Source organism: Neomonachus schauinslandi, chromosome 3 (genome assembly GCF_002201575.2).
Source record: "Neomonachus schauinslandi chromosome 3, ASM220157v2, whole genome shotgun sequence".
In the NCBI taxonomy this organism is placed as follows: Eukaryota; Metazoa; Chordata; class Mammalia; order Carnivora; family Phocidae; genus Neomonachus; species Neomonachus schauinslandi.
Window position 1 is genome coordinate 181,437,327 of NC_058405.1, and position 16,835 is coordinate 181,454,161.

At 42.2% G+C, this 16,835-nt stretch overlaps 1 protein-coding gene across 1 annotated transcript in view; it reads right to left on the reverse strand.

Moving 5' to 3' along the window:
• The window catches only part of COL4A4 (collagen type IV alpha 4 chain), a 103,936-nt gene that overhangs the window by 44,818 nt on the left and 42,283 nt on the right, over positions 1 to 16,835 (reverse strand). Inside the window, exons 19-25 of the mRNA XM_021682955.1 lie at positions 13,476 to 13,640; positions 11,207 to 11,296; positions 9,953 to 10,116; positions 4,667 to 4,739; positions 3,593 to 3,699; positions 1,741 to 1,924; positions 258 to 326 (exon numbers count right to left, since the gene is read on the reverse strand). Coding sequence (XP_021538630.1) covers positions 258 to 326; positions 1,741 to 1,924; positions 3,593 to 3,699; positions 4,667 to 4,739; positions 9,953 to 10,116; positions 11,207 to 11,296; positions 13,476 to 13,640 — 852 coding nt within the window. The remainder of the gene's footprint in view (positions 1 to 257; positions 327 to 1,740; positions 1,925 to 3,592; positions 3,700 to 4,666; positions 4,740 to 9,952; positions 10,117 to 11,206; positions 11,297 to 13,475; positions 13,641 to 16,835) is intronic.

Below are 16,835 nucleotides of genomic sequence, written 5' to 3' on the forward strand. Positions count from 1 at the left end.
TGATATGTGATCACATCAAGGTAAATTTTGTTGCATAGAAATTTAAAAAATAAATCAAACAACCCCACCTAGAGTATGTCCAAACCAGTAGACTTGAGCCCCAGTGTGACTTACCACAAATGCTGTTTTCCCAGAGTCCCTCAAAACCTGATGATAATTATCCTCACTAGTTGCCAGATGATTAACTATCGGTTCATCTGTCACCAGTTCCTTTACTCTGGGGAATGTGTAAAACAGCAATTTCTCATTGATCCTACCTGGAGGCCCATCAAATCCTGGGGGCCCTGGCCTGCCAGGGTAAGTGACGTTACAGGAAATTGTATCGCCTGGAATGAAAACAAACAAACAAACAAAGCGGCATTCACACAACCGATAACCCCACGTAAAGTGAATCTCAATGATAACTCAATCAAGATATTTTTTCATATAGTATATGTGGATTTCAAGGGAAAAGAAGACTCCCAAGTGTTCTCAGATCATCTGAACTACCTTTATTCTGAATTTCTAAAAGATGGGTCCTGAAATCTGAGCTTCAACTGTCAGACAGCTATGAACATAAGGGGAATAAGAAAAATCCCAAGAAGTTTCAGTTTTAATAGCCTAGAAAAAAAAAATAATGTATTGACAGGCCCAGTGACACCCAATACAATGGAATCGGAAGACCTAGCAAATCCTGATGTAGGAGCGACATCCAACAGTGAGCTCAGAGGACTGGACTCCTGGTTTGGGGGTGGGAGGCCTGTGTAGATGAGGACACTCGGTGAGGTATTAATGCCAGTAGCCATTTCCGGAGGGCCTGCCATGGATCTGGGCCTTCACATGTATCGTCTCTTGGTTTTGTTAATGACTCTGCACTGTGGTCACTGTCATCCCCCCATTTTCGCTGGTGAAGACAGGAAGACTCCAAAGCTTGGGCCTCTTGGTTCCCTCCCCCTTTGAAATGGAATATTTCTCTTTTATAAGAGAACAAATGGATTATAATGTATTGCTTCATATGCTCTCAAATCAAAAATGTATCAACTGAATAAAAATAATGTTAGATTCTGATGGGTCCAGAACCATAACCTTAAGCCTTATTGAGGACCAAATTATTGCCTATGTTTTCAAAGCAAGAACCAATGATACTATCTCAGTTCTAACACTTCACAATTAATAATGTAGCCCAAGGCATATGTACATATTATAAAGGAAAAAAATCTTAAATAAATCTTTCTGCAGCCTTTCCAAAAGCTTTCCACTCTAATACTGCAAGTCACTTTACTGTTTAAATTCAGATAACTGTCAAATATATTTGAAATCCCTTCTTTGTTTTTCTTCCTAGAAGGCTTACACATGGGTTTTCAAGGACAATGATGTATTTTTAAAATGAAATATTAGTGTTTTTTATTAAGATACACCGCACTGTCTCAAAAGACTGTAAACAAATAGATATTTTGAATATGTATGTAAATTTGATACAGATTGCACGAGTTGGTACTGAGAAATGAATGAAAGGCAATTTTGGTATGCCAGACAAATACAGCAACAAAGACATTTTAGTATTTTAAGAATTTGTTTTAAATATTGATTGTGCTATAATGTTTTTATTTGTTAGACAACAATCAAGGTTTGAACAGCAGCTAGAAGGAATGTTATTTAGTGGTTCTAGCCATAGCTATAATAACTTTGCCCAGGAGAGAGGATCACTTTAGCTTCCATTATTTCCCTTGCCATTCTGTAACACAAAACATTCAAAATTACCTTTCTGACCCTTCAAGCCCTCGAGGCCCCTCTCGCCAGGGCGGCCTGGAGCTCCTGGTGGCCCTCTCTCTCCTGGTGGGCCGGGAAATCCCAGACCTGGTTGCCCCCTAGGTCCTGCTCTGCCCGGGAGGCCTGGCGGTCCGGGAGACCCTTCATCACCTGGTAATGCGTCTTCATGATCCCCCTGGGAATGTTTGCATCATGAGTCAGTTAGCAATCTTTGCTAGTCCATGAGTTCAAAGCAGTCATTGTCATAAGCTATAGAAACACATAGAAAAACCTCATAATTCTAGGAGACTCAAGAGCAAACATAATTTTAAATGATTAACTCAGCTTCTTATTCATATTTTACATAAATATTTACAAACACTTATATGCTGGTGGGGGGGGTTGAGCCTCAAATACAGAAAGCCATGTGTGTGTTATATATTAAATACACTTGAGAAATTTTATGTGAGAACAACTCTCTGATACCAAAATAATGAAATACAGAAATATATAATTTGAGGGAGGTAGAAGGCTTACAAATTGAACAAATAAGTTCTTATGTATTTGAAATTGTTGTCCTGTATTCTTATGAGGAGACACAGGGATAGACTCTACCACCCTCCACATCTGCAGGCCAAGGGCTGACAAACACTTTCTGCTCCTGCTTAAGAATTTGACCTTTGTTTAACCGTCTAGTTTTGTTCCTCAGGCAACTTCATAAAAACAGGGTGTCAAGTACATCACAAGGCAGCATTGCTTATGGTAAAATCAATCCCCGCTGCAAAGCTTGAACCTGGTCTGGAAAACTAGAAAGATCTTTGTGGAGCCCTTGTTGGGGCTTCCTCGAGCAGTGGTTCCTGGAACTGGCAAGTTCCCCGTGGGGTCCCCGCAAGCTGTGCTCTGGTGGAAAAGAAGCCTCTCAAGCCCCGGCTGCCCCTGCGTCTGCCCCATGTGGGGCTCATCTCATTCACTCCAAAGGAATGAACAGTTTCCAGGACTCTCACGGACAAGGAAGGCCTGATGCTCTCAATGGCAGGGAGCATGTCTAACAGAAGCAGCAAGTGTGTTGGCGTAAGACAGACTGGGGTTTTCACTCTAGTTTAGCCTACTTGATAGGTAGGTGACCTGGAGTAACATACCCTTAGCCTCCATTTCTGATGGTAAAATCTGGAAGCGAATTGCTCTTCAGAAGACTGATGATATGCACGAAACACCTCGTTCAGTTCTTGTGACATTGCAAGCAATCAAAAATGCCTCATGTACCCAAGATATTTTAAGTTTCTTAGCACTGGATCATGTCTCATAGTCTTTTCTTATGACCTGCGTTACCTACACATGGTCTCCACCCAAAACGTGTTTGAAAAATGCAGAAATATCACTTGTCAGTGGGATTTCCCATCAGCCAATATGTAAAAATTCAGGGGATTTGCACTAGTTGACCCTCCCTTGCTTACGACCTCCCCTCATGTGCCTCTTCATCTGGGGACAGAACCGAAGGTCATTATCAGGACCTGTGTTCTATCCTCCGTCCTATAGAGTTAACTGAACAGGCCTGAGGTCACTGGGGGCTTCGTAGATGTGAGGGCCCCTGAAACAGATACACAACATGAGAATGATACAAAGACCGAAGACAGGACAGGGAGTCTTGCTATAACTAAACCATTACTCAGGATTTCAGACCATCTGCAATTATGTCACACCTTTTATAACAATCATCTTTCCGTGGCAGTCACTAGAAGGCAACTCTGATTTCTAGCACGTTGACACTGACTGCATTATAGTTTTAAATTGAGAAGGGGAAAAGAGAAGCTTCATGGCCATATAAGAAAAGGAAATTCGATAGCCAAAGAAGAATGATACATACTGGGGGGCCTGGATCCCCCTTTTTTCCAGGAAGTCCATCCTGACCATGTTGTCCCTCTTGTCCTGGAAATCCTGGGAGCCCATCAAGACCTCTTTCTCCTTTCTGCCCTGGAAACAAAGGCCAAAAGATATTCAAGCCTTCTCAGCAGTGGGTGAAGTAGAAGGAAACACAGGACAAAGATAAAAACAATGACCTTGCCTCTGTGCGGGCTGGTAGAGACGCCTCGGAGTGTCTCAGTCGACTACAGTCACGCAAAGACAACCAAGCAAAAGTCGGAGAGGAGAATGACAATTGCCAAACCCACTGACTCTCTTATTTGCCAGGGAGGCTGTGTGGGGAGGCACCAGTCACAACAGCATCTGTCCCTGCTTGTATGGCACCAAATATGGTGCCCCATCCCCTGGCAGTGGTGAATGGGGGGGGGGGCAGTCTGTGGTTGTGCACTGCCCCCAGCCTAGTCCACTTCTTCTTGATTTTTTTTTTTTTCAAACTAGAACTGAGAAGGTAGAGCTCTCTTTCTTTTTGTAAGAACTTGGAGCTTTTGGCAGGAAGGGCAGCATACCCACAGCCCAGGAAAGCTAGTCTTGGGGAGAAATGCAGATGGTGTAATGAAAGATGCAAAATGCAGGAAGAATCTCCTGGATCCAGCCGTCCCAGTGTGAACCCTACATCTATTGCTTCAAATTTTGTTTGGGTGAGTCAATAAATTACTTTTTTTCTCTAAAATGACTTCAAGCTGGGTTTCTGTCTTGACCAAAATAGTCTTGATTAATACAGGATGCTATAATGCACTGGATAAACAGTAGGCAAGTCAAAGGTGGTCTTGTGTCAAACCCAGATTCACAATAATGAGGACTCGGATATGTTTTTTATGTTTTCAAATAAGGGATAGAGGATTTGAGGCTCAACATTCTCACAAGAAATGGGAGGGGCAAGGAATATATTTTAAGCAATCTCAACAATCCTGAATCCTCTTAGAGAACTGATCTGTGGTCACAAGGGAAATGAATGCAAGAGGATGGTTCCTGTATCATTCATTGAATGGCAGGGAGCTACGTGATTGACTAGGCTCACCTTTCACTCTTGATACAACCATGTCACCCTTTTCTCCTTTGCTGCCAGGTGGTCCTGAGGCACCATGTTTCCCCTTGGTGAAAATAAGAGGAACAAATCAGTTTAATTTTGATGAGGTAAAAGTTATTCATGTACATCTAATCTCTCTCTTCTTTCCTTCTAAATCACCTGTTCTAGATTCTGGTTTGGTACTCTTAGTATCATTCTCTTCCTTGCCCTCTAACATGGGTCCTACCTTACAAAAATGAGGCTCTTGATCTGCATTTAAAAGTTTGTGGACTCTGGAAAAGGTCTGTACCAGATTTAACAGAAATGTATACCAGTATCAATTCCCTGGTATGGGCAAGGTACTATGGTTATGTATGCTATCATGGGGGAAGCTGAATGAAGGGTCCATGGGAACTCTCTGCATGATTGTGCAACCTCTTTGGGTCAAAAATAAAATTTATCTCAAAATAAAATCTTTAACTATCTTGGGCATTTTAATGTAGAGTGTAGAGGAAAGAGGAGGAGGGCCACAAGAGCTGCCACTAAAGCTGAAGGGAGAGGTTTAGCAACAAGTGTGTGATATTGCGGGAAGTTGATGAGCAAGAGGAGGGAAAATAAGAACCTTTGTTATAGTTCATATATTTCCTCTCTATAGCAAGTAAACAGCTAATTTTGGCCAATGGGCTCATCATCTTTTGACCTCAACATTGCTCTGAGACTCGACTATTTGGGTCATGGTTTTTATAAGCATTATGTATTATTAAATATTAATCCATGTCAAAAACCTGGAAACCTACCATCAGTATATTAGAGTGGCCAAGCATCATAGTAAACACAGCTACAGGAACACCATACATAGCTTAAGGTTACTCATCCCATGATCTCAAAAATCAAGAAACTCTAAATCAAGAATTTAGATGGAGGTGAAAATGACTGAGCAAACAATTCTTCTCTCACAGAGATGCCACCTTGTCTTATTTTCATACAGTCTAACAACATGTTCATGCAAGCTTAATTACCTTCTTAACGGGCACTTTACAAGCAGTTAACTACAAAGAGAAGAAGGTGCCAGTAGAGATAAGCATAATGGCAGTATTAAGCAGTAAGAATGAAGAAGAAGCCAAAACTGTACGCAACAGGCTTAAAAACCCAAATGGCAAAAATGCGTGAGAGCCATTTGATGTAGAGAAAAAGCATTTCCACGCACCCCCTCGAAGCCCCCAGAAGCATCACTATAGTATAGCATACTGTGTAACAATGTTTATGAGGCACCAAAAAGGTGGGTGGAACAAATTTCCGAGTAGAAATAGCTGGATTAGACAGGAAAGGAACTTTAGAAATTATAAAGTGCTAATATGGGTTGAATGTTGCTTTAATTCTTAATTTTCCTGTATATGCTATGTCACAAGTGACAACCAGACAGGGCCAAAGTATAGAGCTACAGTATTCAGTCCAAGAGGCAGATAATGATAATGTCCTTCTGATAAACTATCAACACATGAAACCATTCACTGAGCTTGTGAGCCAAGTCCACTCCAGAAGGCCAATGCTGGTGGAGTGCTCCTGGGAGTCTGAGCAGTTTGTTAGTTAGCACGTTGGAGATTTAGAATGTACTCTCAATTGCTCTAATGCTCTGCAGATACAGAATTTGAAGCACTAGAGTCAGATCACAGACTTAGGTGAGCTGGTAAGGAAAAAAAGTGATAGCCAGCACTTGTTTTGGAATTCACTAAAAAGACATTTACTGAGAACCTAAAGTGCCAGGCTTTACTTGGACACAACAGATAACGGCAGGTAAGGGATTCAGATGAGAGGTCCAAACTCGAGATACAAACACTGGCTTTGCCAGGTTTCTCGTGATATTTCGTGCACAGAGTAGATGGATCTGTTTTGAAATGGTTCGCATCCGCTGACCGTTATAAGTGACTCGAGTTGAGGAACAGCCTTTCAGCTACTTGGCTGCTCAGAACAAAGTCACTGCCCCATAGGGCACTCCTCTGAAGGCTAGACACTGCCCACCTGTCCCATCGTTATTGAAGAGCCTTCATCCCGGGGTGACCTGGAGCCTAACCATCAGCCCCAATGTGCTCTTTTCCGTTTTCCCCAGGGAATGCCATGAAGATAGGGCTCCAGTCGGAAAGCCTGAAGTGAGGGTGACAGTTAGGCTCTCCTTGTACCACCCTTGACACCGGTGCAAAGCAAATGGTAGGTTTCCAGGTTTTTGACATGGATTAATATTCAATAATACACATTACAAGGACACAACAGATAACAGCAGACCATCTTGCCTTCATGGCGCTTAGATTCTTAGTGAAACAAATGTTGAGTCTAAAAGGTTCTTGGGCCAAAGGTTCCCAGCAGCTGTGGGATCAAGAGCTACTTGTCACTGTTCTAAGATCTGAGATCACTAAATACATGTGTTAATACAACCACAACATCTCAGCAGCAATCAAAGAACCCCTCTCTGCCAGGCATGTACTGGTTGTTTAAAACATGGTCTACATTAGGGACTTTAGCCACAGAGGCTGAGGGGCTGTGCCTACCAAGGGAAGCAGATGGACGGACTGCGTGGGGACATGAGCACCCAGCCCTACTCCCACAGGCATGGCCACCTCTCAGCTCCTGGAAACTGTAGGAATGCACTGACCCTGTGTTAATGAACTTCCAATCTCTCAAGGGTAGCCATAAATCTTATTAATAATACAAAAACAAACACCACGGAGGCAAAATCAACATGCCAGTGGATCAGATTTAGCCCATGTCAGTTGGTGACCTTTGGTTTGCTCTGCAACTCACTGGGGGCACTGACCCTGGTTGTTCACTGGTGTGTATACCTTACAGTCCTCAAAATATACTGCTGAATTGAATCCTTACCAAGAAACCTCTAAGACAGGTGTCATTATATCCATATTATAAATGAGGCACTGAAGCTCAAGAAGACTGTAGAGCTCACCAATGTCATAGTTGGGATGTGAAGGTGGGTCCACGTGCCCCTATAGCCCCGTGCCTTGCACTATAGCATCTTGGTGGGAAACCCCCATCCTCAGACTATGGTGATAAATACAAAGCACTGGTCTAACCACAGAAAAAATTGCAAAGAATCTAAACCTACTTTTCTTTTTTCTACTCTCCTACCCATCTGTGGCTGCTGAGGCCAGGGACCAGATGCTGAGAGAGGACATGTCAGGGGAAGTGAGAGCACCCACAATGATCACCCATGGCTCCTCTGTGCTCTCTCCTTCTACCCATTCTTCTCCCTCCACCATTTTCCCTTTCATGGTGCCCATGCTATGGACCTAGTCCCTCACTATGACCACCCTGTGATGAATTTAATGCAGAGAAGTCGTATGGACAGAATCAGACACAGAAAAAGGACGTTAGGAATAGAACCTCCCCAAAGAGGTGAGCCCTAGAGCAAACGAATTGCAGAAAGCTCAGCCAGGACAACCCTGGATGAACTAGTCATTCACACGAAAAGATGTTAGCCCTGAGAAGCAACTCAAGAGGAAGCCACAGAAATATTTTAGAGCCAGTATACTCTTCATTAAGAAGATTAAGTACCAACATAAAAAAATGACTATGCTAAAACATTGAATTAAAAAAGCAGCAATAAAATACAAAGTACTTAACAGCTGCAGCCATGTTCATTCAACACACATGCATTAAGGAATTAGCTTCTTGCTGAGTGGACTTTGCCAGGGTGCTTTGCACGGGTGTCAAGGGTGGTACAAGGAGAGCCTAACTGTCACCCTCACTTCAGGCTTTCCGACTGGAGCCCTATCTTCATGGCATTCCCTGGGGAAAACGGAAAAGAGCACATTGGGGCTGATGGTTAGGCTCCAGGTCACCCCGGGATGAAGGCTCTTCAATAACGATGGGACAGGTGGGCAGTGTCTAGCCTTCAGAGGAGTGCCCTATGGGGCAGTGACTTTGTTCTGAGCAGCCAAGTAGCTGAAAGGCTGTTCCTCAACTCGAGTCACTTATAACGGTCAGCGGATGCGAACCATTTCAAAACAGATCCATCTACTCTGTGCACGAAATATCACGAGAAACCTGGCAAAGCCAGTATTTGTATCTCGAGTTTGGACCTCTCATCTGAATCCCTTACTTGAATATCATCTCACTACCTACTCAACACCTCGACTGGTCTAACAGGCACCTCAATTTTTTTTTTAAGATTTTATTTATTTGACAGAGAGAAACACAGCGAAAGAGGGAACACAAGCAGGGGGAGTGGGAGAGGGAGAAGCAGGCTTCCCGCCGAGCAGAGAGCCTGATGCAGGGCTCGATCCCAGGATGCTGGGATCATGACCTGAGCAGAACGCAGACGCTTAACGACTGAGCCACCCAGGCGCCCCAACAGGCACCTCAAATTTAAGACCAATAATACTGTTAGTATTATTAAAGTATTATTAAACCAATAATAGCATTATTGGTTTAAGACCAATAATACTATTACCAATAATACTGCTTCCTTCCCCCCATTGCACATCGACGCCTCACACTGTCTTCCCCATTTGGGCCTCAGCCTTTACTTTTCTTCTAATATCCCGTGTCTAGCCTAACAGCCCATCTAGTAGCACTGTCCTCAAAACATCTTGAGAATCTGACCACTTCTCGGCATACCCAGCACCAACATATTAATCTGTCTACCATCACATTTCACCAAGATTACTGTAATCATCATCCAGCTCATCTCCCCACTTCTTCCCTTGTCCCCTGTGATCTGTTCTTACCAGCGCTATCAGAGTGATCCATTTGAAGCTAATGTCAGATTATGTCTCTCTCTTCTTAAAACTTTCCACTGTCTGTTCCATGTCATCCAGAGCAAAAGCTCAAATCCAACCCACCTACCAAACCCCATGCTCCACAGCCCCTCCTAACCTCCAGCCACTCCCCTGAGTTCATCTCCTCCAGCTCTGCCCCTCAAGCCACACTAGATGGTGATGGCCTTTATCATCATCATCCATAAACACTCATCTATTTGTTACATAGTGTGTCTCCACCCAACCCCTGGAGTCCCCAGGAGGGCAGAGACTGTGTTCTGCTCCTTATTGTATCCCCAGCACCTAGAACGGCACCTGGAACATAGTAGGTGTTCAATAAATATTAGTTTGATGAATGAATGAATGAATGAATGAATATAGATGATTTTTTGGGTCATTAATATACATACATATATAGGTTCAAGACATAAAATATATATATCACACCATACATCAGAAAGAAGGACAGTTGAATTTTATCTCTATCTGTCTCTTCCAACTAGAAAGTTCGTTACTGATAAGAGCTACTCACTGGTGGTCCTGGAGATCCTTCAGCTCCAGGAGGGCCTGGGTGACCTTTCTCTCCAAGCCACCCAGGGAGCCCCAAGTCTCCCTTACTACCCTGCCTCCCAGGAAGTCCCGGAGGTCCTGGTGGGCCCATGGGACCGGGCTCACAGGCACAGAGCCCCGTGTTTCCTAGACAGAGGATAAAAGGCAGCTTAGTCATATCTCCTGCATAAAACCCCAAAAAGCCTTTAACTAAACAAAACCAGAAATGAAATAAGAACAAAAGGTTCTGATAATGTGTGACGTGAGGGCATGGGGCACTGTGCAAGGGCTTCTAGGCATGGTCTGTGTGGGGCAGATATATCATTTTTAGACAAATGGGGTGTTTGGGGTCTTAAGAAACCCATCCTGACAAACTCTAGGGGGAAAGTTGATATCCAACTCTACCAAAGAAACTTTAAAAAAGCGATCTTATTTTTTAAAGTGTGAAAATCTTTTATTTAGTTTCTACTGAAGAAACAGGAAAAAAAATGGGTTGGAGCATAAACTCTAAACAAATAAACAAACTAATACGTGAAAAAGGACTATTGAGTGCATTGCGTATTATAATTGATAATTCACTACAATGCATTTTCTAATCATTGGGACTTTCAGTCTAAAAGAAATGCCTTTAGGATAGTCGAACTCAGCTGTGTTTATGCTCTCATACCCACCTATCTCAGATGGTCAAAAAGGCATTAAACAACCTTTAGGGTGGAGAAACCTAAAGCCAGAGACATTTGATGAGTCTGGGAAATATGGACCCACAGAGAGAAAGGGAAATAAAAGATCCATACTATCCTATCTCTGCTTTTTCAAGGAATAAAAAGGACCTCATGAAAAAAGTCACCACTCCGAGGCAAATTTCACAGCAGGCAAGTGTCTCCTTTAGACTCTCAGATAGAAGGACTTGATTTTGTGATATGCAACTAATGAATCATTGATCACTACATCAAAAACTAATGATATACTACTATACGTTGGCTAATTGAATTTAAATAAAAATAAATAAATAAGATTTTAAAAAAGAAACGAAAAGAAGGACTTGACTTCTGGTAAGCTCTAATCACCTCATAAGCACTGTCACATTTCATAAGCACGTAATGAAAAGGAATGCTCATAGGGGTAAATAAGGCATATGACGCATCAAAGTGAAATGGCGCATTGCTCACATCATAAATGCCCCCAACCCTCCATATGCCGCTGTCTTCTGGAAATCCTACCTTTGATGCATACTTGCCTTTTTCTCCTTTTGAGCCTCTTCTCCCTGGAGGACCCACTTTGCCTTTTATTCCTCGTGGCCCAGGGTGTCCAACACTACAATATATAACTTTACAGTAGGGAAGGGGGCGAGAGAATCACACAGTCTCTGGGAATGTCTTCTAGAGAACAAGTGGGAGTGTCTCTTGCACTCCCATCTTCCTCTCAAGCCCACCTTGTTTCCACTCCTTCCCCATGATTCTTTCTCTCTGACAGAAGAACATATATATACAAATAGATCATACACATGTCACAGCATATTCCTGCTACCACAGCCACCCATAAAGCCATCCTACTCTCAATCCCAACTTAGTGGGTGGCAGAGCAAGGCAACGGACAACAAAACAAACAAACCAAACCAAACCAACAACCAACAAAACAAACAAAATAACTGTATGACAAGGATCTTTTTCTCCTCCAGTTATGAATAATTACCAAATGAAAGAAAGCATAACACATAGCTCATAAAAATATAAATCCAGAGACATCTGATTAAAGGTGACATTAAACACAAACAATAAATTCCTTATCCTTCCCAAATCCCAGTAACATAGCAAATAGTACAGGAATATTATAAAAATGCGTAAGCCTGCAGGACAAAGAAAAGGGGAAAGAAAACAACAGCAAAAAAATATGAGAGAACCTAGCAGACCCTGAAAAGCTGACATCTAAGCAGGCTGTGGGGAAAGGCAAAAAAGAGCACAATTTACATGAGAAATCTCTCCCAGACTTCAGGAATTGGTACCTTTTTTTTGAAAGAGAGAGAAAGAGAGCATGTGCATGGGAGCAGGGGAGGGAGGAGCAGAGAGAAAGGGAGAGAGAGAATCTTCAGCAGACTCCATGCCCCGCACAGAGCCCGATGCAGGGTTCAATCTCATGACCCTGAGATCATGACCTGAGCTGAAATCAAGAGTTGGATACTCAACTGACTGAGCCACCCAGGTGCCCCAGGAATTGGTACCTTGAAGTAGAATAACAGTGATGCCTCAATCCGAATGACCGGTTAAAGAAACAGTTCAATCTTAAGATCTCCTTCTCAAAAATTACAGCAGTAACCGTGACCCCTCAGAACTGGAGGTAACTGACAACATAGCAAGAAGAAAACTTTGAAGTAAACTATAAAATTTAAAAAGTAGATGAAAGAGGGCATTTCATCCCTAAAACATGAACAGATGGCTACAAAAGAAAACATTAAAACAATAGCAACAACAAAACCCTTAGAAATTAAAAAAAAATTATTATGAAAGCAGAAATTGAAAAATTCTGGAGCAGAGTTATAAGAGGGAGTTGGGGAAGTCTACTAGAAAGTGTTACAGAAAAATATAAAGGTGAAGAAGAATAAGGATGAGAGAAAGAGACACGTAGGGTGGATTCTCTAACAGGCAAATGTATAGAGTCCAGAAGGAGAAAACTGAAGATATGAGTATCTTCAGAGAAACACTTGAAGAAATTTTTATTTTACTTTATTATTTTATTTTTTTAATTTTATTTTATACGTTGTTAGTCACCACCCGGGTTGCCCGGAGCCCCAGGGCTTCAGGGACCTCCGGGATCAGATGATCTGATCATCTTCTATGGAAGGAAGTCAAAAGATCAGGCTCAAGCTCAAGAATGAAAAAAATAGTGGGGCACCTGGGAGGCTCCGTTGGTTAAGCGACTGACTCTTGATTTCGACTCAGGTCAGGATCTCAGGGTCATGACCTTGAGCCCCACATGGGGCTCCATTCTGGGCATGGAACCTGCTTAGGATTCTCTCTTTCGCCCTCTGCCCCCCCCCTCAAAAAAATTAAGAAATAGCAATACAAGTACATTGAAGGTCACTAGAAAGTCAAATAACAGAAAATCCAACTACTTGTGTGAAAATAATGTCCCCTGGGGAGGAAGGAACAGGAGAAGGATTGCCTGGGATGGCAGTTCTTCACAACAGGCTTCATAGAACTGTTTGATTCTCAAGCAGTCCATCTGTACCTCTGATAAAAATTAAAACTACACTTAAAAAATAAAAATCATATTCACTTTCAAAATTTCATAATTCACACTTAAATGTTCAACCAAATATTTTCATATGCTGTAGCTGATGTGATGATATCTAACATCAGTCTACTTTTTAGTATTATTAACAATACTAACTTGGCTCATGAAATATTAGATAATTTTTAAAAATATTTAGAAAGTCACATTTTCTGCATGACACTGCAAATATCACATGCAACATAAATGCCAATGAATGTGAACGAGGAGCACTTTACCATCTGATCCCGGAGGTCCTTGCAGCCCTGGGGCTCCGGGCAACCCGGGTGGTCCCGGGTTCCCTGGCTTTCCTGGACTGGATTCAGCTCTCCCAGGGATACCAGCTGCCCCTGGAAATCCCGGATGACCAGGAAGCCCTCTTGGCCCAGGAGGTCCCATCATGCCTCCAAGAGAAATCAAGAATTAAAACCACATATATGTCTCAGAGTAAACTCTTGTTTAGAAGAAATGAAAACCAGTACATTCTTCCTTAGGCTGTAAATACTTTTAAAGGGAAAAAAAAAAGTACTTCAAAATGACTTAATATCCCAGCCATAAAAATACCTTACCTTCTTTGAAATAAGCACACAAATGGAAACAGGTTTGAGGAATCAGATTTTCTTACTTTTCCCCTATTATTTAGGGTTATTGGGGGGAAATGCATTTTATTTAATTAAAAATACTATTTTTCAATCTTGCCACTTTGATAATTTGGTTAAAAATAATCTGAATGGGGCGCCTGGGTGGCTCAGTCGGTTAAGCGACTGCCTTCGGCTCAGGTCATGATCCTGGAGTCCCGGGATCGAGTCCCGCGTCGGGCTCCCTGCTCGGCGGGGAGTCTGCTTCTCCCTCTGACCCTCCTCCCTCTCATGTGCTTGCTCTCTCTCATTCTCTCTCTCTCAAATAAATAAATAAAATCTAAAAAAAATAATAATAATAATCTGAATGAACATATTAGCACATGTAGTAAATAAAAATACAGACTCATGTATCATCTATGTGAGACATAGAATACCGTACCTTTCATAGCAACCTAGGCTGGTGGGGAGGCAGAGAGGCGCTGGATTTGAACCCAGCCTCTGTCTCTCCAGCCACATGTACTTAAGTAAGGTACTGAACTTCTCTAACCATCTGTATTTACCTCAGAGGCTTGTTATGAGGAATAAATAAAATAATTCACGTAAGGACCTTAGTGCAATAGCTGGTAATTGCACACGCTCAAGGAATGCTGAGATGCTCAGTGTGTTCAGAGTCCAGAGTGCGTCAAAGCTAAATCCTGCTTTCCTGTGGCATCCAACCCCCTTGCTGGGGACTTTGGCTAAAAACAGCTCGAAGCCTTCCTATGAGAGTGACCACTTCTCACAGCTCCTTCTTCCTGAGCATGAATCTCCCAGTGGAAGACCGTAGTTTTCAAAGATGGCCGCCATGGTAGCTCTTCTCCCTCACACTGTTGTAGGAGCTTGACGCTCTCCTAGCAAGAGGTGACATGTCCCCTTCCCCTTGAATGTGACAGCTTTTCGTGATTGTTTGGACTAATGAAGTACAACAAGAGTGACACTACATATATAAGGTCAAGGTTAGGTCATTAAAGATGATTCAGCTTCTGTCTTGTGAGCCGAAATGCTTGGGATTGCAGGCCTGAGCCACCATGGAAGCAATATCACTGCTCTGAAGCCACCATGCTATAAGGACGCCTAAATAAGTACAGAGCAGGATGGAGAGGCCATGAGACTACACGAAAGGTAGAGGACAGAGATGCCCAGCCAGTCCTCACGTTCTGGTTCCGGCCATTACGTGGCTGCCACCATAGGAACATCTCCATCTAGAATTGGTCAGCTTAGCCCTTCCTGAACTCTTGAACCACAGAGTGAGGGGTAATAAGCTGGTTGTTGTTTTAAGCCACTAAGGTTTGGGTAGTTTTTTCGGCAATAGACAACTGAAACCCTGTCAGTAATCAGTAAGTGGCACTCTAGCCAAATTGGCAGCATTCATTATTGTGTGCATGTGCTGGGTCTTTACACACACTTTCAAACGTTATCCTTACTCCTCAAACAACCTTGCAAAAAGTTTGTACCTTATAGATAAGGCACAGAAAATTTAGGCCACACATGAGTAATAATAATAGCTAACATTCTAAGAACTGTATACATATTACTTCTTTCAACCCTAACGAGAACTGCCCTCTGAGGATGAGAAAACTGAGGCACAGAGAGGTTTAGTAAATGCCCAAGATCACACAGTTTGTATGTAGTAGAACATGGAATGTTTTTAGTCCATAGTGTAAATGCATATCTATTTCAGTATACTAAATGAAGTGGGGCAAGCCTGGGATTCAGTCACAGGTATCTAACTCCAAACTCCTGCTTATCTCATGGTAAATACTTTAGATGATTATAAAATATGTATAATAAAGGCTATAGACATTGGTGTACTTAAATGAAATGTGCTCCTGTGGACTTGGCTGCCATCTTGTCTTCATGTCATTCCTAAGACCTGTCTCCAAACCCCTACGGTCATTGGATGGACCTGGACGCTACCTGGTATCTTGTCCTGGTGCCGTGGAAAATCCTCAACCACCTTTCAACAGGGAAAATGGGTTACAGTGTCTGGCATATAGCAGCCCTGACCACCCATGAAATCAATTAAGTTGTGGCCAGCATTGAAAATTTTTTTTCGGGCGCCTGGGTGGCTCAGTTGGTTAAGCGACTGCCTTCGGCTCAGGTCATGATCCTGGAGTCCCGGGATCGAGTCCCGCATCGGGCTCCCTGCTCAGCAGGGAGTCTGCTTCTCCCTCTGACCCTCCCCCCTCTCATGTGCTCTCTCTCATTCTCTCTCTCTCAAATAAATAAATAAAATCTTTAAAAAAAAAAAAGATTCTTTAAAAAAAAATTTTTTTTTTCGAAAGAAAAAAGTGGCACAGAAAATATAGTATGTCATACACAAAAAGGTATTATTTTGTGAAATTTGTGTTTTTTTCTTTTGAAATTTGTATTTTAATCATATGTGTATGTGGATACATGTATGAGTGTGCAATGCAATGTAAATGCAATATAATATAAAATGTATTTTTTATAATGGGTTGTAGTCAAGATTTGAAAGCCACTGGGTTAATTCTTTTTAAAAATCTTGTGGAAGTAAGAGTCTTTCTATTACATTCGGTTTTCAGTCCGCTAGAGATATGTGTTGCTTACTCCCACTGGGTTTTTATTTCAATCTGTTGGAACCCCCATTTTATTATGAACAAGCCCTAAAGGAGATATCTAAGACCAGGTGCTAATGATTCCTGACGAGCTGAGTACTCTCTCTATGACTTTTATAGTCCTTGGTCAATTAAGCCAAGGCCACAGTATCTACAGTTAAGTCAACTAAACAAAGCTTTGCCCCCCTTTGTAGTGGGTTATCAGATCCCACAAAGTGGAAGCTAGAATCGGGGATAGTTAAAGAACTTGGTAGTTAACAGATGAATCTCAGGAAACTTCTTACTCCTTCTCAGTAAATATAACAAGAGACACAGACTGGATAAAATTATATCTATTCAAGACTCTCTCTTCGCATGTTAAATCAGTTCTCCTGAGTTCACAGAATGCAAATATCCTCTA